Source organism: Vanellus vanellus, assembly GCF_965231255.1.
Source record: "Vanellus vanellus genome assembly, chromosome: 3".
NCBI lineage: Eukaryota > Metazoa > Chordata > Aves > Charadriiformes > Charadriidae > Vanellus > Vanellus vanellus.
Genome location: NC_138907.1, coordinates 112,477,313 through 112,501,188, shown reverse-complemented (window position 1 = coordinate 112,501,188; position 23,876 = coordinate 112,477,313). Strand labels below are relative to the sequence as shown.

The 23,876-nt window shown below is 44.2% G+C and overlaps 2 protein-coding genes across 2 annotated transcripts in view; both read right to left on the bottom strand.

Moving 5' to 3' along the window:
• The window catches only part of GRHL1 (grainyhead like transcription factor 1), a gene marked incomplete at both ends in the record, with an annotated part of 41,091 nt that extends 30,597 nt beyond the window's left edge, over positions 1 to 10,494 (bottom strand). The window contains 5 exons of the mRNA XM_082481569.1: positions 496 to 572; positions 1,369 to 1,759; positions 3,272 to 3,342; positions 6,433 to 6,619; positions 10,475 to 10,494. Of these exons, the coding sequence (XP_082337695.1) occupies positions 496 to 572; positions 1,369 to 1,759; positions 3,272 to 3,342; positions 6,433 to 6,619; positions 10,475 to 10,494 (746 nt within the window). The remainder of the gene's footprint in view (positions 1 to 495; positions 573 to 1,368; positions 1,760 to 3,271; positions 3,343 to 6,432; positions 6,620 to 10,474) is intronic.
• An 8,262-nt stretch (positions 10,495 to 18,756) lies between these two features.
• Positions 18,757 to 23,876, bottom strand: part of TAF1B (TATA-box binding protein associated factor, RNA polymerase I subunit B) — a 46,981-nt gene continuing 41,861 nt past the window's right edge. Inside the window, exon 12 of the mRNA XM_082480941.1 lies at positions 18,757 to 19,386. Within this exon, the coding sequence (XP_082337067.1) occupies positions 19,194 to 19,386 (193 nt within the window). The 3' untranslated portion in view covers positions 18,757 to 19,193. The remainder of the gene's footprint in view (positions 19,387 to 23,876) is intronic.

Genomic DNA, 23,876 nt, shown 5'->3' with positions numbered 1-23,876 from the left:
GCAGCCACAGTCTTCTTGTCTTCCCTCTTGGTCAACTGCAACTAACCAAACACCTAGTTTATTGCCCTCCCTAAGAGTTCAGATGATTTTCATGCTTCCTATTTCTGCTGTAGATTTTCAACAGCAGGGAGAAAACAAGGCAAACACAGCAGGGAGAGGGACAGAGCTGGAAGCCAACTCCTAGACCACTGCAGAGCTAACAGACAGCACTACATCTTCCCACGGGACAGGGAGTTGGTACAAGGACAGCAACTGAAACTGGGTGGTATTTCCAACCCTGCAGGTAGTTTTCCTTGAAGTAGGTTTCCTTAAAGACATAGGTAGGATTTTTAACTGTGAAATTTAAATAAGCAGACACTGTTGTGGTTTTGAGACCCAGAGCCTCCCCAGTGCCTGACAGAGACTTGGCGCAGAAGGGAGTAAGCTGCACTGCTTGCTCGTGGAAACTGTAAGAAAACAGGAGGATACGGGCAAGCAGGGGCCTTAAAGCATTACCCAGAAATGCTGTCAAAAACATAATCTTCCGAATTCATGTTGGCCATCCGGAGATTCAGTTCAGTAGGAAAGAAAACCTGGGGTAGACAAAAAACAAAACACCACAACAATTAACACAGCAGCAACAAGAAAAGTCAAGATTAAACAGATACTCGTTACCACAGAACTTCTGGCAGGCAAACTGATCACCAGATAACAACTAATTTTTGGTCTGTACCAACAGGACATTTAAGCAAGGTTTTAACCCAAAACTTTTGGGTGTCAACTAAGCACATCATCTCACAAGCCTTCTGAGTCAGCTTAGGGTAACATTTTAAAGCTTTCCCAAATCTCAAAGAAAGGGCACAGCTACACAGTTCCTTGAGGTCTGGCTTAAAAATCAAAACACGGTCATGCTGTTGTTTTCAGTTGGTACCATAAAACAAAAACCACGGATTTTTATCCAGGTTTAACCCTCACTCAAGGCCCCTAAACCAACCGTTTTCCACTGACACACACACCACGCCTAGAAACTGGCAGTAAGGAAGCTTACAGACATAGTCACTTCACTTCGGTACCTGCAAAAGCACCACAGAGTGCTGAACTCTTGCAAAATCTGGCCCAGTGCTGTGGATCAAGATAACTACTTCCACACTCTGCAAACCAAAGGCTCTGTCACTAGTAAGATTAGTCATTTGCTTGTGATAAATAATTTCATATTGTCAGGGTTTTATTTACTAAGTTATACTTATGCACTTTTCTGAGAAAGTCTTCTATTCCTAAATCACTGGACAGATTTCTGGCTCATGTAACAAGAACAATTGAAGATGGAACTGTATCTCTCCATCCAGATCAAGACACGCACACACACGCAGCGACTGCCTCTCTTGGTACCTCTTGCACCCCCTCCTTGAAAGTCTCTGAGAAGGTGGAGTCTGGTGTTCGCCTCTGTGAGTTTTGAGGCTGGGTGTTGGAAGTGAACTGGTCAGGATTGAGGTTCCTGTCGAAGACCACCACCCGCTCAGGGGGATCGGGGTGGTAGACGCTTGGTGGGATGCCCACTGCAAAGCCATGGGGCTGCGTCTCCGTTTTGATGGAATGGGTGGGCATCGTGGCAATTGAAACGGTGACCGTTGTGTCAGGAGTTGTAAGGTGGCCTCTTTTGTCCATGCCCATCTGGGGTGTGTGTGGAAGGACAATATTGAAAGGCACATTTTTCAGAACCTGGACTCTGTTTTCTCCAGCAGAAATGAGTGACTGTTCTGTCACGTTTGGGATGCTATTCCTTTAAAGGGCAAAGAAAAAAACATGCATAAATTACACAGCTCATTTTCTCATTAAACAAGAGGTAGAAATACTTCTCAGCCTTCTGGGACAAGTACAGCTGATACCAACTCTCCTGCTTGTGCAAAACAGCTCAATCCTAACCTGAAAAGCTGAGAAACTCATTTAAAAAAAAAAAACTCACCCATTGCTAACAACCCCACCTTGGAGATGAATTACCCCGAAGCACAGGGTGAGGGTTCATAGCCCAGATCGTCACTGCTTGGAAAACCGTGGTCCAAAACTAAGCACTTCGAGGCCCTTTCCACCACACATCAGCACATGCAGGCTCCATGAAACTGCTCTTTGGCAGATGGAGGAGGACTGACAGCAAGGTTGCTGCTCCTCTGCCCTGGGACTGCGTGCCACTCAGGAAGCACTAATAGGGAAATTACACCCCTCTTTCATGCACGAACCCCCAAGAAAATCCACATCGAGACTCCCAGCAGTGGTTTGCATAACTTCCCACTCTCTACCCCACCACACTCATTTCTGCCAGGACAACACTGAGATCTGTGGCTGAGCTGACCTCATAGCTAGCAGCCACTAAGTCAGCCTGCCCTCCCTTTCTCCCTCCCCACAATGTGGTTCTGCCCTCTCCTCTGCAGTAATTCTGATGCTCCCCTGTCCCCTTGGTGAGCCAGTTCGGCTTGTTCCACTGGCAGAAAACTGGCTGCTTAATTTTTTTGTCCTGCTAGGTTATGGGTCCGGAAGACCGGACCTGGTACGAGAGGAGCAGTGGTAACACATGGCTGGGAACCAGACTGCTCTTCTCAATAATAAGTCTTTCAGTTGGCTCAGTCAGACTGCAAAACCTCACCTCAAGTCCTTCATGCATTCTAGTCTGTCCAAAGGAAGAGGATGGTAGGAGTGGAAGCCTGGCTTGAGTGAACCTCACATTTGTAATATTTACTTAATCAGTATCATCTTCTGCTTGGAAGGCACAAGAGAGGGAGGGCAGGAAGAAACAAAGGAGTTCCAGAGGATACTAAAGAAGTCCACAAATAATACAAACTCAAAACTAAATCACAAGCACTTTGATGTCCTTCCCTATCAGCCCATGCACAAAGAAGCAATGCTGCTGGTGCCCGAGAAGAAAATTAGCTGTGAGAAATTGAGGCAACCACATGCAAAAATAAAAGGGTCACCAGTCACCTCTGCAGCCTTGGGGTGCCTGTGCTACAAGGCTGTGTCTAGTGTTAAAGAAAGCAGCTTTTGCTATGCTGACTGTATGGCACCAGTACACAGAAAGCAGATGGACGGTGATGAGCAGCTTGGGCCTCAGCTCTCCACATTATGGTACAACCCCCATCCTGTTTCTGGGGCAGCATGAGAATTTGGGGCACACAGTAAAAGTAAACAATTTCTCTCTTCCAGCACAACACTGCAGTGCAGTAAGTTACTTTCCATCAGCAGCTTTGGTGGTCTAGAAGGGAAGGGAGATAAGCAGACAGACAATAATAAAAACTAGTACCTTTTGCTATGGTCTTGGTCAGGATGTTCTACCTCTGGTTTAGCTGTCGAAGATCTCCTCTCTCTTGGAACCTGGGAAATACAAGACATGCTATAATTGCATTTTTCCTCCCACACGAAAAAAAAAAAAAAGATTATCTCCTCAAAGCACAGCCATTTAGTCAAATTAAGAATGCATTGCTCTCTGATACCAGTCATTATTAGCATTACAGCATCACTCATGTTCGCACAGCTTTGGGATGCCAGGCCTGCGGCAGGTGATGCCCCACAGATCCCTGTGCAGCTGACCCATCCAGCTGTGCCAGCCCTGGGCTCCTGTCAGTGCCAGATGGTAGGAAAACCAGTGCAGAAAATCATCCATCCCTGGCTGGAGCACCAGCACCGAGGTAAGCAGGACCAGTAGGACAGTCTCCAAGGTTTGTGCTGGCGGTGTAGGTTTTCTCATCTGCAGGCTGGCAGAGTTCAGCTTGCGGGATGAGCTCAAGGCTTATGACAGGACACTGCTCCACAGTCCCTTCCCAAAGAACACGTGAAGAACATCTGCTCTCTAGGCCACTTCCTCAAAAACTACCCAAGGCTTTCCTTTCTCCTCAGAGACCACGGGATTTACAGAGGACCAGGTTCAATAAAGGTAATGGGATGCTACAGCTCATTTTTGTGCATGGCCCCATACAACACACTGGCCCAAATTGTATTAAATCTTTTATAAACAAAAGGATTTAAGACAGCTCAATACTGCTCCTCTTATTTTATGCCATGGACAGGATTTGCCCTGAAAACACCACAAACTGCAACACCAATCACACAAACCACCTAGACCACACACAGACTTACGCCATTTTCCTGGTGGTGCTGCAAGGCCAAGGCATAAAGAAGAAGGTGAACTCTTCGACCTGTAGCAGCTTGGTTCACCAGAGTACAGAGCCAGCGCCCCAGCGACCCAAACGGCTTTCAGCACAGCTGGCACAAGCCCATGCTCAGGTCCCCTAGACCGCACAACAAGTCCACGCAAGCTCCTCAGCAAACACAAACAGTGCCCAGGACTTTTGTCACCCTCAACACGCCTCCTGAGTGAGCAAAGCAAACACTTTGCAGCGTGAGGAGTAAACTCCCACCACTTTCCTTTGCTGAAGCCTGCTCAGATACTGCCTGCATTTGCCAGCTTGGGTGCAACATGGGGAACCACTGCTTTAGTACTAATTCGAAGACTGATGGCATACCTGCATGAACAGCATGTTCCTCTAAACAGCCCCCAACTAAAACCCAAGTCCTGGCTCTTCCACATAACCTGGTACCTCTAATGACACCAGAATTGTTGGATTTTCCATGGTAACTGGCAAAATTCTGGGAACCTCTAGCTGGAGACTGCTAGGAAGCCAACACTAACTAGCCACTGAGAAACAAGGGTCTTCCAAGCTGCATTTGGCCTCAAGTCCGACACTCCTAAACTCTAGCTTTTGATCAAAAATTTGTTTCCCTTAAGGCCCTATTAACCACAGTTGAGCTATCAGTGTAGCCCATTAGTCAAATGGAAGAAAACTCAAGTTGTTTGGGTTTGTTGGTTTGGGTTTGGTTTTTGTTTGGTTGTTTGGGTTTTTTTTTGTTTTTTTTTTTTGGTTTTTTTTTTTTTTAATATAAAGGTGATCTCATCGGCTGCCTTTAATATTGCAGAGGGGGCGTATTAGAAATGCCTAGACATTGTCCCTCTAGCATTACTTCATAACAGCCCTCAATAAATCTTTCAACCTCTACCCATTTTGTTTCACACAAGTGTGCGGCATACCTGTTCTTCCACTGGTTTTTCTGTACGCCCACCGATACCCAAACATAAGAGGAAACCCCAAATTAGACGTTAACATACAGAAAATCCCTTCTGCTTTGCCAAGTGTGAAGGATCAACATCAACATTTTCTCTGTAATCTACAGATTTAGAAATCTAAATTGATTTTGTGGATTAAAATCATTCCAATGAAAGCGCTGGGGTTTTTTTCCAAGAGCATAGCAAGCACAGGCACAAAGCAGAAAGCCAGTTTTCTCACAAAACTAGCTGAATAACATCCACATCAGTGAGTTTGTGGCATTTTGTCGTGTGTGTGGAGTGCTAATCTCCATATTAAGCATTACAAGAATATTTTGATATTTAAGATGCACTCAACTCTTAAAAGGACAAGCAAGGATTTTGTACGCACAAGGCAGCCTCTCTTTGTGCTTGAAGAACATACCGACGCTGGCAACTGCACTCACTACTGTTAAAAGACACTAGCTAAAGTATCAGGCACAGAAGCCAAGTCAGCCTCCTGCATGCTCAGCAAAGAAAAAACAGGCATCTCCACCCAGTGAGCCAGGCCACCATAACGCAGGCCTCTAACATGAGCAGGACACCTCCTTGCCTGGAAATGCCTGCTGGTCTTCACTGACTTGGACATGGACTGGAGACAACTACCCTGCCTTAGACTTCTGGTATTTAGGAAAGAAAGCTCAGCAAAACGTATCCCACACAAACCAGAAGGTTATCTGTTTGACTATGTCCAATTCACCTGTGAGCATCTAGGAAGGCGCCTGTCTCTGAGAAGATCGTGAACACGGGGGAAAACAACCACAGTTGCCAAAAGATTAAAAGATTAGAGCATCTGAAGCTCATTGAAGGTTAGAGGGATGTGGGAAGCAACTCCTTCAGATGGACACTTCTACCATCCACATCACCAAAAATCTATAGTTATAGCTTATTATCAGCTGAGACTAAGGTAGCACATCAAAACTCCAGCAAAAGCCAATGGTCCTACCAGAACAGGGATAACGTGAGCAAAAAAGTTTCTTTCTCCATGTGTATTTACATTCAGATACAAACACCCTCCCAAAGTTTCATTCTTCATGACTATTTCTATAATACATTGCCTCCCACAGAACCTGGAGTTGACAGGCAAAGTGCAACTGAAGCTTTTGACCCATTACATTAAGATCCAGGGAATCTTATTTTACTGAGCTAAAAACAAACTAGTTTTCAGAAAAAGGGATATGGAATTTTTTCCATTTAAAACCCACATAAGTTTAAAGTCCCATGATCTATTCATAGCTTCTGTAAAATCCTCTAGCAAATTACATCTTTTCCACAGGTGGAACAAGAGCTCTGCTGGCTGCCCGAGCATACCCATACCAATCTACCTTGTAGTAATCATACAGCAGTCCAAGGGCAGCTGCGCTGTCTTCATCACCATTGATGCTCATCATAGCTTTGGTAGCTGCTGTAAGGGGATTTTCAAGAAAGGTTTTCCACGCCTCATCTTCACTGGTGTAAGGACGTCTCTGAGAGTAGAGAGAGTCATTCTGAAGAACCAACACGGGTCTTTTACTTGAATCGTGAAAAAAAAAAAGAAAGAAAAAAGCCACCTGTTAGAACACATGAAAAACATTCCTCAAGTTCTTCTAAATTAGCTGCCCCAGTTTCACAGGGTTCATATTCTGATTCAGTGCACTGCAGGGATTAGTCAACACAAAAAGCCCAGAAACCTAATTCTGATCTCACTCACACTCAATGTAAATGAGGATTAATTTGACCAAACTCAGCTGGATTACACCAGCCTATATAAAATTGCAAAGCTGTTTAAGAGCACAACGGAGCTACTCACACTCTGAATCCAACCCAGAAAAAAAAAAAAAAAAGTTATACGCGCTTACTGGTCTACCACCTACAAAACCTCTAGCACATCCTATATAATACTACCGAGTCACAACCAGTTCCCAAGTGGGACTAGAAAATGTGAATTAATGAAACATCTCTTTCCCCCAGAGCTTTCAGAAGGTGTCTTCACAGAGTATATCTGAAAATACCACCTAGAAGCTGCTGCTGAGTTATACACTACACAGGGAAATTGCTCAAAGGGACCTCAAATCAATTTGGCAGTGCATTTTTCTGACAAGGGAAGCCAAAAGACTTACTGTCTGGTTACTGTTGAAATAATCTGTGACACTACTTTGCAACACCCTCAACAGATGACTGGGAAAGAAGAGAAAAACTGGAGGTTTTGCCTTTATGTTACAGTATACCAAAAAAAGTATATTTACTTTGAACATTTTGAGATTGTTGGAAACAAGAAAGCACCACGATTACTTGGATGTTCTGCTGACAGGTGAAAGTGGGATAGCTGTAGAAAATGCTGTTCTACCATCTTGGAGAATCTAATATATTTTGGTTCAATTAGTAAAATAACACTTCATCTTTTAAGCCAGTTAAGGGAACATTGTCTAAGTCTGACTTTTAAAACAGTTCAGTTTTCTTTCCAGTGCAAGCGTAACAATAGTTTACTGCACATTGGTGGAGGGAGAAGGGAGGCTTTTTTTTTCTTAAATAATCCCAAACTCAGCATTTTTAATGAATTGGTAACAGTTTAAAATAAATAAATAATTAGCAAAAAAAAAGTCAAAAAAAAGCGTGAACTGGGGAACTCACCACCATCATACCCCTTCCCCGACAGACAAGCATTCTTCTCACCTATTTACCTAGATGCATTCAGAGATTGAAATATACTACAAATACAAAAAGTTGTGAAATAGAAAGTTGTGAAATACTCTAATCACTATAATCAGCTTAACAGTATCCTACATTTATCACCACCTTCTACCAAAAAGATTGCAAAGCACTTTGCAAATTACGCGTTCGATCCTTTATCAGTTACACAAGGAGTCTCGCTGAGCTTCAATGGGACAGCTTGGCTGAGCTAAAGACACTTAAAGTGAGTGGGAGTTTCCAGGACTTGTAAGAGCACTTCGTGGCTATAAATCAATATTATATAGTGGGAAAAAAGCAAACAACAACAAAAAAGACAAGCTCTTGCACCAAGCCCTTTCTGTACATATTTGTGTACACACCGATGCAGATACCAAAATGCAGCGTACCAAAATGCAGATACCTCTGGTAGCAAGAGCATCCACTTTTTATCAAAGATTGAACAGCAGAAGACAAAGTGAAATTTTCTTTAGGGACATAGTACAAGCTCCTATTCTTATACAATAGGATAAAAGAAACACCAAATATCCATAGCAAGTGGGCAAATCCTGCAGTTAAAGTCACCTGTAAGAAAAGGCAACTAAAGTAACCTGGGTGCAGTTCACTTGATCCATCCCTGCCAAGCTGAAGGGCTAAGTCAGCCTCCCTGCGACTCACAAGACCACTAAGCTGATTTCCTCCAGCAACGCAACGCTCACATGGAAAGACAGAACCAAGGGAGAACTAAAAATACGCAGAACTAAACCAGCCACTAACCAGAAACATAGCAAGTGCAAAAACTGCATGGTTTTGAGCGATTTCTTTGTCATTGCAACACCTAAACATAATGCACGTTGCCCTACAGGTACCCTACCCCCCTAAAGGCAGCGCAGAAAAGATGATCTGCAGAATTATCAAGAGAAGCGCAGGGTTTGGCAGTAACTCAATCCCTTAACAGAACCTCAGATTCTTTCAGGAAAATGAAAACATATTCATAAGAGAAAGCAAATATTTATTTTTTTTGAGTTTTAGGTTTCAAGATTACTGGCACGTGGATCTGCTCACAAAGTAGCAAACATGTCCAGCAAAGGCTGGAAATAAGTTTCCTACTGCAGTTCCAATAATTTCCGAGTTAAATTTTTCTATATGACCCAAGTGGAAGCAGAGGAATATTACCAAAGAGCAGACGGGCTCTCCTCGCCTGTGAGGATCCCACAGCCCGCAGTGTTCCCTGATCGCAGAAACTACTCCTACCTACTTCGCCGTCCCCAAAGCCACCCTTTCTCTCCCTCACCGTGCAGTTTAACTCGGGCCGCGAGGCGATGCCGGGCCGCGAGGCGATGCCGGGCCGCGAGGCGATGCCGGGCCGCGAGGCGATGCCGGGCCGCGAGGCGATGCCGGGCCGCGAGGCGATGCCGGGCCGCGAGGCGCTGTACACCTGGTCCCCGCACAGCGCACACCTGGAACGCGGAGCTCAGCAACAGAGAGGACTTCTCGCGCCGGCTGCTACGTGCCAGAAAAGCGAAGCGCAGGTACCCTAAATTGCTGCGGCCTCGTCGATTAAGTGTCAACTGGAGGCCAAAAATACATATGACAAATCCTTAATCGCAGGGTGAAGCTAGCAAGCTGCTGCGCTGGAGTCTTCTTTTGAGAAAGTAGTACATTAGGAAAAAAAAAAAAACACTTTGGTAAAAAAAAAACAAACTATTCTTTCCCTAGGAAATGAGTGCATTTGAGTCACCGCTCGTTCAAAATACAGTAATTTTATAATTAGTTCTTCAAATCACCTCAGAGTTTACCCACTTTTCTAGTCGCGATGCCCGCGGCCGCCGTCCCCAGACGGACACGGTGACAAGCGCGGAAACAAACCCGAGCCATTAAACGCAGCTCGGAGAAGACACCTCGGCGTCCAACACCGTGAAGTTACAGAAAACACGAGTTTTCGCTCTTTTAACGCCCGGTTTCGCGCAGTACGAGGGAGCTGCGGCCGAGCTCGCCGAGAGCCCGCCCCCCCCCACGGCGGCCGCGGCTGCCGGCACCGGCGGCCCCAAAGACCCCCTCACCTGCCGAAATCCACCTTGCCGGAGGGGTGCGCCTCGTAGAAGTCCATGGGGGCCGCTCCCGCCGCCGGACAGCGGCTCAGGGCTCCGGCGGGGGCGGGAAGGGGGGCACAGCCCGCCGCTGCGGCTCCGCCCGCCTCCCTCAGCCCCCGGCAGAGGGTCAGCCCGGCGCTGCGGCGGCGCCCGCTCCTCCCAACGGCGCGGCCCGTTCTCCCGCCACCGCCCGCATTTAAGGCGCGGCGCGGCGGGGCGGGGGGCGGACGGCGGCGGCGCTGACCCACGCCTCGCTGCGGGTGTCGGGTTTCAAAGCTGGCACTGCCTCGCCGCTCGCCTCGCAGGGGCGGGGTGGCCGCCGGGGTACCCCCGCTGCAGCGCCGGGCCCCCCCTCACCCCGGGGCTCACCCCCCACTCCCTCCCCTCCCCGCGCCATTTCGCACCGCCCCGCCGCAGCCTCCGGTTACTCCTCCGAGAAGATGGAGGGGGGCGGGCCACCGGGGAGCGCGGCTGCCCCCCCGCCCCGGCCCGGCCCCACAGGAGAGCGGGCCCCGGGGGGGTGAGCCCCTCTCACCGCAGCTCCCCCTCCCCCCCCGAGGGGCGGCAGCACCGGTCGGACCAGACCCGATTCTCTTCTCCCCCCCCCGGCTCCTCCCGGCTCACTCACTTGTCGTAGTCTTGTGTCATGTCTGGCGGAGGCAGCGGGCGGCAGAACTGGCCCGGCTGGTCAGGAGGGCGAGGCGGGGGCGAGCGGAGAGAGCAGCGCGCAGCCCGCCGCACCGACGGGTTTTGTCGGCTTTTCTCGCCCGCTCAGGTGGCGGCCGCTGCCGCAGGTGGACGGGCGCCGCGCGACGCCTCCCATTGGCTACCGCGGACCTGCGGGGCGGAGCCGCCGCGCCCCCATTGGGCGGTCGGGGGCGGTGTCGGTGGCCGTGCGGGGCTCCGCCGGGGCCGGGGGGCGCCGCGGGGCGAGCCGGGCCAGGCAGCGGATGATATGGGCCGCGGTCCCTTCTGTAGAACGCGGGGTGAACGGCGCAAGTAAGGGACGAGTAAAACTTCGCGGGGAAGGTGCTCCCCCACGGTTGGGGACCGCCCTGGGGCCCGGCGCCCCCCCACAGCCCGCCCCGCTGTCAAAGGCCGCTTTCCTGAGGAAACACCCCCCCCCCCCCCCCCCCCCCCCGGTTTCGCCTCTCCCCCTGCACGGGCAGCGTTCACGGGGGCTAAAGGGTGCCCCGCAGCTGCACCGGAGTCCCCAGCGCTCCTCTCCCGGCGGCGGTACGCGGGGCCTCCCCGGGCGGCCCGCCCCGCCCGGGCCCGGGGCCAGGACCGCGCCGGAGGGGGGGTCACCTCATGGCCCCGGGCCGGCACTCACGGTAGGGTACGCGGGAGTCACCCTGGGATCTTTATCGCACTAAAAATGGGCTTCCCTTCTCCCTCTCCCATCCTATATATCCGCCTTTCTTTTTCCTGTACTCAACCCATTTTTAGGAAAGTCTAAAAACGACAGGAGGTGCGTTAATTCGCACGAGCACTGCACTGACCACCAAAGCGCGGCTGACCCTAGAGTCATTACGCGCCTCATCGACGAACCCGGGTTTGGATAGAAAGGGAGGTTCACGATGGGAGTTACTGCTGGAAATGTATCTAAATCCTCTGGTTTAACAGCAACAGCGACATTACAAATACATCGGGTATATCCCAAGTCGCGCGCATGAATTTAAATCAGAAAGATCTTAAGTTTCTCCTTGAGAAATAAGGGTGGGAGGTTGCTTGTTTAAGTAACACGCTGAATCAAACCCATACAGCAACAACGCTATCTATCATATGTCAAGATGCTTCAGATAGCTACTGTAATTTAAAAGTATGCACGCTAATAAGAGGTCTCTCCTTCTAGGTCAAAATCTCTTCCCTATTTGTAGAGGATATACTCCAATGCAAAATTATAGAAGGACAATTCAAGCAGCCAACTGAAGGAAATATGAAACTAAAGGGAACAAACTTTCACTAAGGGTCTAATCCTGGAAGTTGCTTAATATCCTCTGACTGGATTACAACTAGCGTTCTAGAAACAAAATGCTTTGTTTGGATCTGCAAACATTGCCATTAGGATGGCAAAAGATAAATATCGTTACTGAAGTAGGATCTTGCTCTACAAAGTGAAATGGACTGATGTAAATCGTTCTTTATGGCATGCAATAAAAGGCATTCTATATTTTTAACCCATTTTGAAAATCTAATTTGAGATTACATAGAAGAAAATTTATCTGCTCTCACATATGAAAATACTGTTATCCAATTAAGATGTCAGAAAGTTACATTTTTCCAAACAAGTGTAACTCGCTTTGCTTCCCATACAAATTACAAAATCAGCTCAAAATTGCAAGTATTGGAAAGGACTGCTAACTTTCTCAGGTGTTATTCACTCTTCATGCTCCCTACTTCTGTTCGTAGAATTCTGGGATGTGCAGACACAATCACTGCTTTTTGGCACACGTGCATACTTTTCATTAACAATAAAATATAATACTACCCTGTAGCTGTAAGTGACCTAGATGCAGTACGTGCTGAAGTTCAGTCACATGTTTATGTTACACTCGAATTGCTGAAATCTTAGTAATGTTCCACATGGTATTTCTGCTTAACTAGAATTTACCAGGATTTTATTCCAAATAAATCAAAGCTGTTGCCTCTGCAAAAGGGACGGCTTTTCTTAACAGCCCGATCTGATGATGAAAACTTAGTTATCAACATAGCAATCACTTCCACATTCAGGAGACAATGATATAAACACCGGATTGTGACACTGCTGACTAATCTACCGGTCACAATCTAGACTCTTGTAGGTGTATTTCTGTGATGTCACGAACCGGGTTGCATCACTGCTGAATAAAATCAGGCAAGAATCACAAAGGGATTTAGCAGAGCTTTGGCCTGGGCATAAAGCCATGCCAGCCTGATGCGGCAGCGCTCTGGCAGGACTTCCCTTGCCCTGTGCTGACTAGTGTTAGCTCCAACTCCTTCCCTCGCTCAGCCCTTTCACCTTGATCTCACTGCTCTCCTCCACGTCTCATGCCCTTCCCTTTACCTTTCCCTCTGCCTCGGTCCTGCATTCAGTGTTCTCCTTCCCTTCTTCATGTATTTGTTGCCTTTTAAATGAATCCCACTCAAAACACGCAAGGAACCCCACCAAACTCACACACCATTTGCAACCATCTGGCCAACCACTGTCTCAGCGCCCTTGCACCTCTTCCTAGTCTGTCATTTGACATCACTGTCTAGAGAAACCGGGAATTATTCTGGACAAGGATTAGCTACTGTTATGACTTACCTAACAAATAAGGGTTTAAAAATCTGGTACCTGATAATTATCATCTACACGCACTGGCCATTCACGCCTGTGTAATATACAAACAAGTTGCATCAAGTTTGTAACAGTACTTTTGATTTCACAAAACGCAGCAGGGAATCAAAACAAGACACTTTCTACTTAATCTGAACCCCTAAGACGTGAGGGCCAGGCTGCAGAGCTGGCTGTAAAGACGAGTGAATCTTCTATCCTTCTCTCCATTACACAACACACCAGGCAAGCTTTTCTCTTCTCCTCTAACAGGCCTGTGGTTGCTGACAATAGAGCTGGAAAAGAAAGCCTGAAGCTGATCACTGACCCCCGAAGAATTAGCTGAAGGCATCAAAGGGCTGGGGGAAAAAAAAAAAAAAAAAAAAAGAGAAAAGCCCAAGCAGTGTTTCATGAACTCACTAGGAATTGGGGTGAAAGCCGGCACAGTGGAGAGAAAGAGAAAGACAAGTGACAGTGGAAAAGGAAGCTGGAAATGCCTTGTAGGAAAGAGAAAATGGAAAAAGCTGGGGGGAAAAAAGGGTAAAAAAATAAATGAAAGCACAATGTGTGAAATACAGAACAGGAAAATAAAATAAACAGTTTGCTTTTTTGCTTCAGTTATGTTCCTATATGCGATCTTACATGCATTCCTTAGATTCCCCTTTTAATTCTGTATTTAGCCCTAAAGATAACACAGACAATGTTGAGAGCATACAGACTATTCAGGGGCAGGAGATGCAGCTCCATCAGCCTGACTGGGGATGCTCTGAAATGACTACAACATAAATGAATCAATTTTGCAGTAGCCTATATATTTAAAAAAAAAAAGTCAGCCTGGAGCCTGGAATTTCATCAACGATAAAATCTTTAGCATGCTAACTGGTCTCACTGAACATTTCTCATCTCTGCTCAGTATCGCACTTCTGGGTTTGACTTCTGTGTACATAGGTCCTGCCGCACAGGCCGACAGTGGTGTAGCAAGAGAACAGCGTGTGCAGCTCTTTCGCTGCATACTGTTCTCTGTCTAATCCGCTTTGCTCCGCAGCACAGAAACCACCCAGCTGCCCAGTTAGGAGTTACGAACGCCACAGATCTCCGTTCAGCAAACAAGTGTTTTGTCACCATCTTCTATCGATGCAGCATGACTTCCTGTGCATATGAGATCCAGGGCGAGGTGGATTCTTTCACATCCTAGCGTCACACCAAGTTACAGGCGGTGGTCACGGGGAGCCCTGCTGCACCGCGGTCCCAGTCCTGCTCAGAAGCTCAGGAACCAGCCTGCCTGCAAACGTGAAGCCTGCCCGCAAATGTGAAGCCTGCCCAGCTTATGTGGAGCCGACGGCTCTCCAGGAACTCACCAGCTCTGCGGTCTGGTATCCTGATCTTGAGAGCTGGGGCGCTTGGATATAGTTTTAGGAGACTCTTCTCTTCCATGGGCCTGTAAAGAGGTGGCCCCTTTCTCTCACAGCAGCCTCTGCTCCACACCCCTCGGGCAGTCCTGTCGGAGGCATGCAATGGCTCTATCAGCCAGCCATTGCAGGTGTCCTCCATGAAAAGCAAGCACAGAAGCACTCCAGGATCCAGATCAAGCTTTTGGATTGCAACATAGGCACTAAACACCCTCGGTGGCGTTCTCATGAGGCAATGGCAGGGTCTGCAGCTGGTGGGCAAAGCCACTGCTAGGACAACAGGGAGCAGATACACAATACCTCTACAATACGCAGCAGCCATGTGAGATCATTAGAGGAATGCACTTGTATTTTTTTTTTAAACTACCTGATGTACTGCCGGAGGCAGAGTGTAGATGCTGAGGACCAGGGAGGAGCGTTCTGGCTCTCAAAATGCTGCCATTAGCAGTTGTACAATGGCGGCTATAACCTCACATGAGGACACAAGCATTCATCATCTCCTCTACTGCCAATCCTTACTCACTCTCTTGTTCACCGTTTCAGCAGCATCCTAGCACAAGCAGCGGTGAAGAAAGCTCTTTCACGTACACCTGTTTCCACATCTTGGCATACCTTTTATGTTGTCCCTCATTGAATCTGGCCAGGAACAATGGAGCTTCACATGAGGACCAACAGGACCAGTAACTGTGGAGGAGATACTGGAAAGCAAGCATTCTGCATTCAGTCCAAGGATGAATGGAGCGAGTACACACTGCTTGGCAAATCTGCTAATATGCTCAGTCAGGAAATATGTATGACCCTATGTGCTGGGAAGACCATTTCATTTTGGATCAAAATAAGATATTCATTAATTGGAGTTATCCTGATTCTTCTCTGCTTGTGAAGCAGCATAAAACTTACTCAACCTGACATGTGGAAGGGACGGCTGAAGCAGGGAGCAGACACTTATTCAGGGACTTAATATTTCCAGACTTTACCTCTCCCCAAACCCCTGTGGGTCCTGGTCCTGGCCTTTTGCTCCCAGCTCTGCAAAACACCCTCTTAACAACTTTCCATAAATACCCTGAAATAATTTTTTCATGACCATAAGCAAAAATCTTGTTTATCCATAAAGGGAAAAAAGTCATTTTGAGGAAGGGACTTTTGAGCTTCCCAAGAAGTTATGAGAAAGGCGGTTATTCATTGCATTGCCTGCAACATTGTATGAAGCTTTCTCAAATCTTCCAAACACTTTCTCAAATCTTCCAAACATCATTGTTTCAGGGGACATGCTAAAAATGGGTTAGGAAAGATGTGATTGCAGTGAAGCCCATACAACACACTATGGCCAAAAAATTTGACTAGTATTGCTTACAGGCATGGGGCTTTGACGATTCTCATTCTCTTGTTAAATCAGCCTCAGAGCCCTTGCTCCACCTAAGAGGTTAAGGAGAAAGCCAAACACCTCTCCTTCATGTCTGGAAAATGGTAAAAACTTTAAAAAGAAAAATGTATTTGATTCAGACTAAGCTGACATTGAGAATGCAGACACACTGAGGTGGTGAAAAACTAGTAAAGTAAAATTCCAATTCTGCTGAAGGCTGTACCTTTCAAAAGAAAATGAGATGTCCCCCATATTTCCCCAATGAAACAACAGAAAGGTTGCATTATTTAGGAGAATTCATAAAGCAAGGTTATTTTTACACTCTTAAAGATAGAAAAAAAATAGTACATTAAAATATAACAAACTAGGAAAAAGCCTAAATTCACTTTAGAAGGCATATCAAGGTCTCAGAATAACTGATTTGCTATTGTCTAAGTTAATAATTATTTAACTATTCTAAATCTTAATATATAATGTTTTAAAAGTTTAATCTAAAAAAACCACTTGCCTTTATGTACTTAAGAACTCTCTTCAACTTTTAGAGTAAGAAACAAAACAAACTGGGTTCTCTCTATTTAAAATTTCCACGAGAAAAAGTACAAAAAAAAAAGTAGCTATCATAAAGTTAAGCCGGAACATTTCAGCAAATAGCTACAGAAAGGAGCTGTAACTTAAAAGTAGATAGAAGGGGTGTTTGGAAGCGTGGGGTTGCAGCAGACACCCTAGCCTTCAGCTATCCGCCAGTAGCTGTTCAACCAGCGCGGCTCCACCTCAGGGTTATATTAACTGGACTCAAAGTAGTTGTCCCAAGAGAGCTCAACTACACTTCACTGAAGATAAGGCACTTTTGGGGCTCATCAGCTTCTTAAACATCATTACTCCAACATAAGTGTTGATTGATTAAACTGGATAGAACTAACATTAAGTATTTTAGGGGCACACCCTTTACTTTTAAATCTGACTCTTAACCTATGTGTCCAGAAGGCACATGGCTCTTGATGATTAACTGCAAGCTTTATTCCAGTTTATTAAAGTACAGCTTTAATTTATTCTAACATCTAAGGCAGCTTTGTTACGTTTGTAACAATGTAACAATGAGCACAGTATTTTTAATTTATGAAGCTCAGATTTTACTACTACAGTAGTTTTAAAAGAAAGGTGTACCTATAATTAAGTGCGTAAGTCTTTCAAATAAAGACTTCTGAATTAAACAAATACTTTATGTATAATAAGGTGCCTTTTAGATAGTTAATTCAAAACTTTAACAGATATTATAGTAAAAAGAATGAGACACAGTCGCTTGAGCAACCACTGTTGAAAACACTGACAATGTGTATTATACTTCTGTAGATTTTTAACTGACATAAATACTCATCTAAAACAAAACAATGAATAATTTTACCAGATACTTACAAAGTTTAGTAATTCAGGCAGGTGAGGTCAAACATAATAGATAATGGCTAATTTTAAAACACAAACATCGGACACAAGATGAGATTGAAATTGGTATATTCTGAGTCCATTAATGTAAACATCAGTTCAAGACACATCTTGTAAGAAGTCTGAAGTATCTAGCGTAATAGATTTAGACATACTAAACTTTACCCACTTATGAAATCTCTAACACGTATAACAAGTAACAACTCAGTCTGCTCTTTCCTCTTCCCCCATCAAGCACAGTTTAGCTCTGTATGGCTAAAACTATGCCTTCTCATCTGCACGTTACAATCACTTTATAGGACCATTGCTCTAAATCTCTGTTCCACAATAACTAAATAAAATATCTGAAAAAGTAAAAACTTTAACTCAAACTGTGTCTTTTCTATCACCTTAAATCAGGACACCATGCGCAATCGCACCTTGCTTCTACTGAGCCAGCGAGGCCTCCTGGTTTGCTGGTATTTCCATTTAACTATTACAACTTACCTTTAATAGTCCTGTCTGCTCTACCTGTGCTTGAAACACTGCTGTATCACTTTGCTCCAGACAGGCAGGGCAGCCCATCTGCTCTCCTGTCATTTGCCTGTTCCCTGTTTTTAGACAACAGCTTCACGGATAGAACTGTAACACATTTTAAACCCTTCCATCATACTCTTGCTGAACTGATTGCCTTCCCAGATTACACCTCACTGAAGCCGTTGCTCAGAAAGGAAGAGATTACTCTTTCTAAAGTCTGCAGACACTGTTTTTCTTCTCTATAATAATGCTTAGAAACCACTGTTGATTTTGGTTTTGATCAAATATATTTGGCAACGTCTGTACTCTGTACTGATGGCTAGAGTTGCTGAATTTTATTTCATTTAACTGAATGAAATTCATTCATCTGGGTATCTACTCAACATCTCTGTTGAACATATGTATATGTTATGGCGTCTTTAATGTAGTGGCAGCACCCAACTTCATTTACACATTGTCTGGAATAGTTTAAAAACACAGTGCTTAAATAAGATTGAGCATGAGAAACTGGTAGAAAGGCTGAGGCGCAGGCTGCTGAAGATGCTGGATTATAAAGCAGTCAGAAGAAATTCAAATGACAGCAGCCTTGCAAAAGAAGAATGACAGGAGGACCTGGCATTAACTGTTGCGCAAGAAATAGGATGGGCACTGCCAGGTATAAAAGTAGCTGCAAGATCTGTGAAGCCTGGAGTGGAGCATGGACCTGAAAGGTGTTAACTTGAATGAGAGGCTCAGGCACAACAAGAGACTGGCAGATACGCAGGATGTAAGGAAATGCAGAAAACAGTGCCAGAGTTGCTCCAGAAGAGCCTGTTTAGAAACAGTGACTAAAAAACTCACTGCAGTGAAAACATCAACCAACTGCTCCTTTTATTTGTTAACACACCATTTCAAAACAAAGTAAACATTACTTTCTAGAAATGTATTTGCTGTCATACAACAGTAGGTAAAAAAATAGATATTTTAATTGCAAAATCTCACAATGTAATTAGATGCTAATGTGCTGTCCAGTGCACTCAAAGTATGTACAATTATGCCAAAAAAATGGTAATTTCATAGCTTCCTGTTGGCTCTGATGCAAAGTGAGGAAATAAATTGTGATAAACAGTTTCCTTGGTAACTTTCCCAGCTGGAAACCAGTGACTTAAATTATAGATAAAATGACACTACAACTAAAGTACAGTAGTAAATCTCAGCACTACTATCTAACAAAAAAAATCCATGCAGACAAAAGGATCAGTGTAAGTTTAGATGTAATAACATGGTTTGGGATCCAACCAACTAATTTACACAGTTTTAATACTGCTATTTTCAGGCCTTTTTACTTCCTTACGCCTGTGTTGTATTTTGGCTTTTTACAGAGTTTTTTATTAAAAAGTTTGTGTTCTATCACACACACCTCGTCATGGATATAAGAGGGCTGTATCCTCAGAAGAAAGGCGAATAGCCTTAGTACAAAATGGTAACTCTGGGGAAAGTCTGCTTCTCTGTAATGAGCCAGATGACCGCACAACCTGAAAAGAAAGGGGAAAAAAATCACCCTAAATTACAAGTGTATTTAGTTAGCATTTAGCTAGCATTTATATATTTAATTGTAATTAGAGGAAAACTATACATTTTATCAACAGCATAAATCACAGTTCTGGTCTACAATGTCAATTCTGTGAAAGGATGCACTCCTGCAAAACCCTGAAGTAGAGGACTGGGCCAAGACATGTTGAGAGATGGTGCAGACGGGGTAAGAGGGAAAAGCCTGGATAGCTTCTTGCACTATGAATCAGGGTCATACTCAACCATGCGAAGAATACGTTCTTTGCCTTTCAGGACTAAACTGAACCACTGTTCATTCTGCCAGCTTTTAGCAAATGTAGCAAACTGTGAAAATGGCTACCTTACTCTATTTTTAAAATTTCTAAGACTATTTCCAGAGGGCTGGAGCACCTCTTCTATTAAGACAGGCTGAGAGAGTTAGGGTTGTTCAGCCTGGAGAAGAGAAGGCTCCGGGGAGACCTTACAGCGGCCTTCTAGTACCTAAAGGGGGCCTACAGGAAAGATGGAGAGGGACTCTTTATCAGGGAGTGTAGTGATAGGATGAGGGGTAATGGCTTCAAACTGGAAGAGGGGAGATTTAGATTAGATATGAGGAAGAAATTCTTTACTCTGAGGGTGGTGAGGCACTGGAACAGGTTGTCCAGAGAAGCTGTGGATGCCCCATCCCTGGAGGTGTTCAAGGCCATATTGGATGGGGCTTTGAGCAACCTGGTCTAGTGGGAGGTGTCCCTGCCCATGGCAGTGGGGGTTGGAACCAGATGATCTTTATTTAAGGTTCCTTCCAACCTAAACCATTCTATGGTTCTGTGATCCAATGCAGACACCCGAGGATCTTTTCTCTAGTCCTTGCCCACATTGTCCATAGGGTCCCTGCTCCTCTTCCTGACACCATTGCACGGGTTTATAACCCATCCATTTCTTGTCCATTGCCTTTGTGGGCTAAATGTAAATTACCTGTCTAGAAACAAGAGGGAAAAGCTAAGTTCAAGTCAACGGAGTAACACAGGAAACACTGGGGCAAACATTGACCAGGTCAACAGAAAGTAATTACATGCTGTAGCAGGCTTCTGCTTAATTATTTTGTAGCTTTCATAGGAAAATGTTAATGAAAATGGTGAGGTGATTTTACTGATGAAGTATATAACAAAAATAGCAGACAGTACTTGCTGGTAACAAGAGTCAGACTGAACAAAAAAAAGACACAGAGGACAGACTGCAGAGATAGCTCTGTAAACATTAAGTTCAGCAGCTTACGTTGGAAAAATACCCTGTTCTGGGTTAGCCCCAAATTTGTTTTTATTAAAAGGGGTAAGATTAAAATAGTATAAAATCCAGCTGTTTCAATTAACAAAAAATCTTTTACATTGGTGTAGGGATTGATTTAGGTGCTATTTACCATATAAGCCCTATGCATCTTCTAGCGTACTAGGTATTGCCCTGGGATGTGGAGAAGCAGAGTTTAAAATTTCCCCTCTGTCTGCTTCAGAGCAGCGGTCTTAAATATTCACCAGAACAAGGACTGGAACCTGTCTGTCCCAATTTACGGGCAAGTGTGCTAATTACTAGACTATAGAGTCATTTGCTCGCTCCCTCTGGCCCAACAAACATTTACATTTTACCTCAAACTGGAGGAACAGACAGACCCATCCTGGAGTGCCACGCAAGCCGCACTTCAGGGGGCTGAGTCTTTGTTTAAAGCCTCCCAAAGTCTGGCAGATGGGAAATTGGAAACTAGGTTTCTTGTGCTGTACACCCCACCCTATGCCCTACCTCATGTTCCTCAAAAGCTGCCAGTGACTTTGTAAAAAAACAAAATCAAATCAGACATTTCGGCAGCATCAGAATGAATTAGCTGACCCCACAGTCCAAGGTGTTTGCTAAATTAGAGCTTCACTGACAAATGTTGTTGTTTGAACCAAATTTGCATTTTGGGGCTAATATGAATTAAGACATTTTGCTACATCCTAGTCCTAACCCTGAGATTCATCAATTACAGCTCTTATGGCAACTTAGGTGTCAAATCTCAGTTTTTGGGGGGCGGGGAGGGGATGGGGTGGGGCAGAGGAGTGATATTGTATATTCTGAAGCAAATGCATAATTAAATCCATACTGTAAAGCACCTATTTGATTAACTGGAGTTACACTTTTCACTAGAGTACCTAAACACATGCACATTTTTGCCTCATTTTGTGCTATTTTTGTGCTACTTACCCTAAAAGCATCTCTGAAGAGCTAAAAAAATCCCAAGGGATTTTAAAGTTAGGTGTGATAAGGGAAATCAATTTTTATTAACATTTTTCACACATTATAATACCTCATCATATATCATGTAAAGACTTCTACACCAAGTCAATTTAGAATCCAGTTTAAAAGTGAAAGTTTTAAAATAAAAGAAAATGTAAGATCATTTTCCCAACCGCTTGACCTATCTCAGCTTTGCTGATCTGAAATCATACCTTAGTTCCAGGACTAAAGCATTTCAGTAGTCCCAGTTAGACCATGCTGATTTTTTAGAGAAAGAGAATTTGTAAGTTTGTATGTATAATAGAACTAAACCCAAACACTTGCATAGGATAAAACCTCATATCTGAGGGAGTAGATGATGTTTTCCAAAGTTAAGTAAGTGTCAGATGTATAATTAACTACTTGCATTGCAAATGATATAATGGGAAATTTAACCGGTAAGAATTTAAATTCAAATCTTGTTTCATGAAGGCTATGACAGTTTGCCATTAACATTTTAATATATTACATATGAAAATGTAGGCTTAAAAACAGACTTTGCATGAAAGATTATTCACACAAACATACACCGAAATAACCACTCATTCACTGTGTACATAAGATTTACGCAAATTTGTGGTAAAAGGATTATTACCTCTCCTCCCTTCAAAAAAAAAGCTTCTTATTCATACAAAAGAATGAGTCCATACAACCAAAGCTCTTGTAATATAACACTGTGTTTACATTATTCCAACCCATTTCTGTCACGGTGGATATGTGAAAGGTAATGTGAAAAGGAAAATAAAGATAAGCAAATAAATCCACTGAAAGACAGAAAAGACTGCATATGTGTAAATGCCAGTTATTTTTAAAGGGAGTATTTAATGTTTTAAAAATCAGGAAGGTATCTCTAAGATTTTGCAGGGGCTGTTGCTCTCTTAAGCATGCCATTTAGAAGTATATACCAGATAAAGATATTTAAGATGTTATTCAACGCACTAATGAAATTTCATTTCACATTAATGTACCCTGACCGCCTTTCCAAAAAACCACACTCTAATTGCACACATGAGAAATTCAGGAGAATCCAATCTATCTGCAAAGTTCATCTTTTTCACTCTTACCCACTGGTACGTTCATCTTTTGGATGAGGATTTCATGAGACAACCAATGGCAGAACTGAAATCTAGCGTATGATCCAGAGGCATATCCACACTACCCAGGGAGTTTACAGGAAACACTATTTTAGATATTTCATATTCCCTGGAGTAAATGCTGCCGAACTCCTACACTCCCTCAGCAGGGCTTTTGCTTTCTGTCTCTGGCCACAGTTCTCTGCCAGCACCCACCATGTTGAGAATTCACAAATTTTTGCAGAATTTGATGCAAAGAGGAGAAAGTATTAAAGGAAGAGTGAGAAGCAACACAAACCAGGCAGATACGTAAATATCCATATAATTTTGTACAAGGCTGGATTAGCTGGGCTATCGTTCTCATTGCTACTTAGGTCCTTGAAAGAAAATAATTTTACTAACAAATAGCATGACTGTTTTGATATATCCTTAATTTAAAAAAAAAAAAATATAATTCCCTTTCACTTGCAAAGTCAGGATTTGGGAACAGTTCTTTAGTAAAGACAGACACAAAACTTGTTTAATAGCACAAAATGTTTTCTTTTCTCATATTTCTTCTTTTACTTTTCCAGTAAGAGAAATGTCTTCTTTTTCTTTTCTGCTTGCAAAAAATACAACTGTTGATTGCTGATATGGTTAGATGAAATAGTGATGAAGTCCTTTTCACTCGTAATTACATTTTTAAAAATACGTTCTGGAGGCATTAATTGCCTGCTTATTTGAACTCCAACTACCACTTTTAACTTTCATTTTGATTAAGGCCACCACAAAAGCAGTTTAGTGACTTAGAAAACTAATTTCCTACGCTTTTTGGGGACCCAGGGGAGAGAAGAATGGAACTGTGTTCCCATTCTCTGGAGAGCTGTGGTGCAAGTTTTTTCTATAATACTATGAAGAAGGAAGTGAATATTTGTATCTACCTGCTACTCCTGCCATGTGACTCTAGTTGTTGATTTTGCCTCATCTCCTCTCTTCTCAAAAGCTCACTTTGATCACTCTTCATGTTACAATTTGTCTACTCCCAATCCAAGACTAACCATTCCGCACATGCCCTTTTCTAGAAATGATTCTAACTATATGTGAATACATAGGTGTGT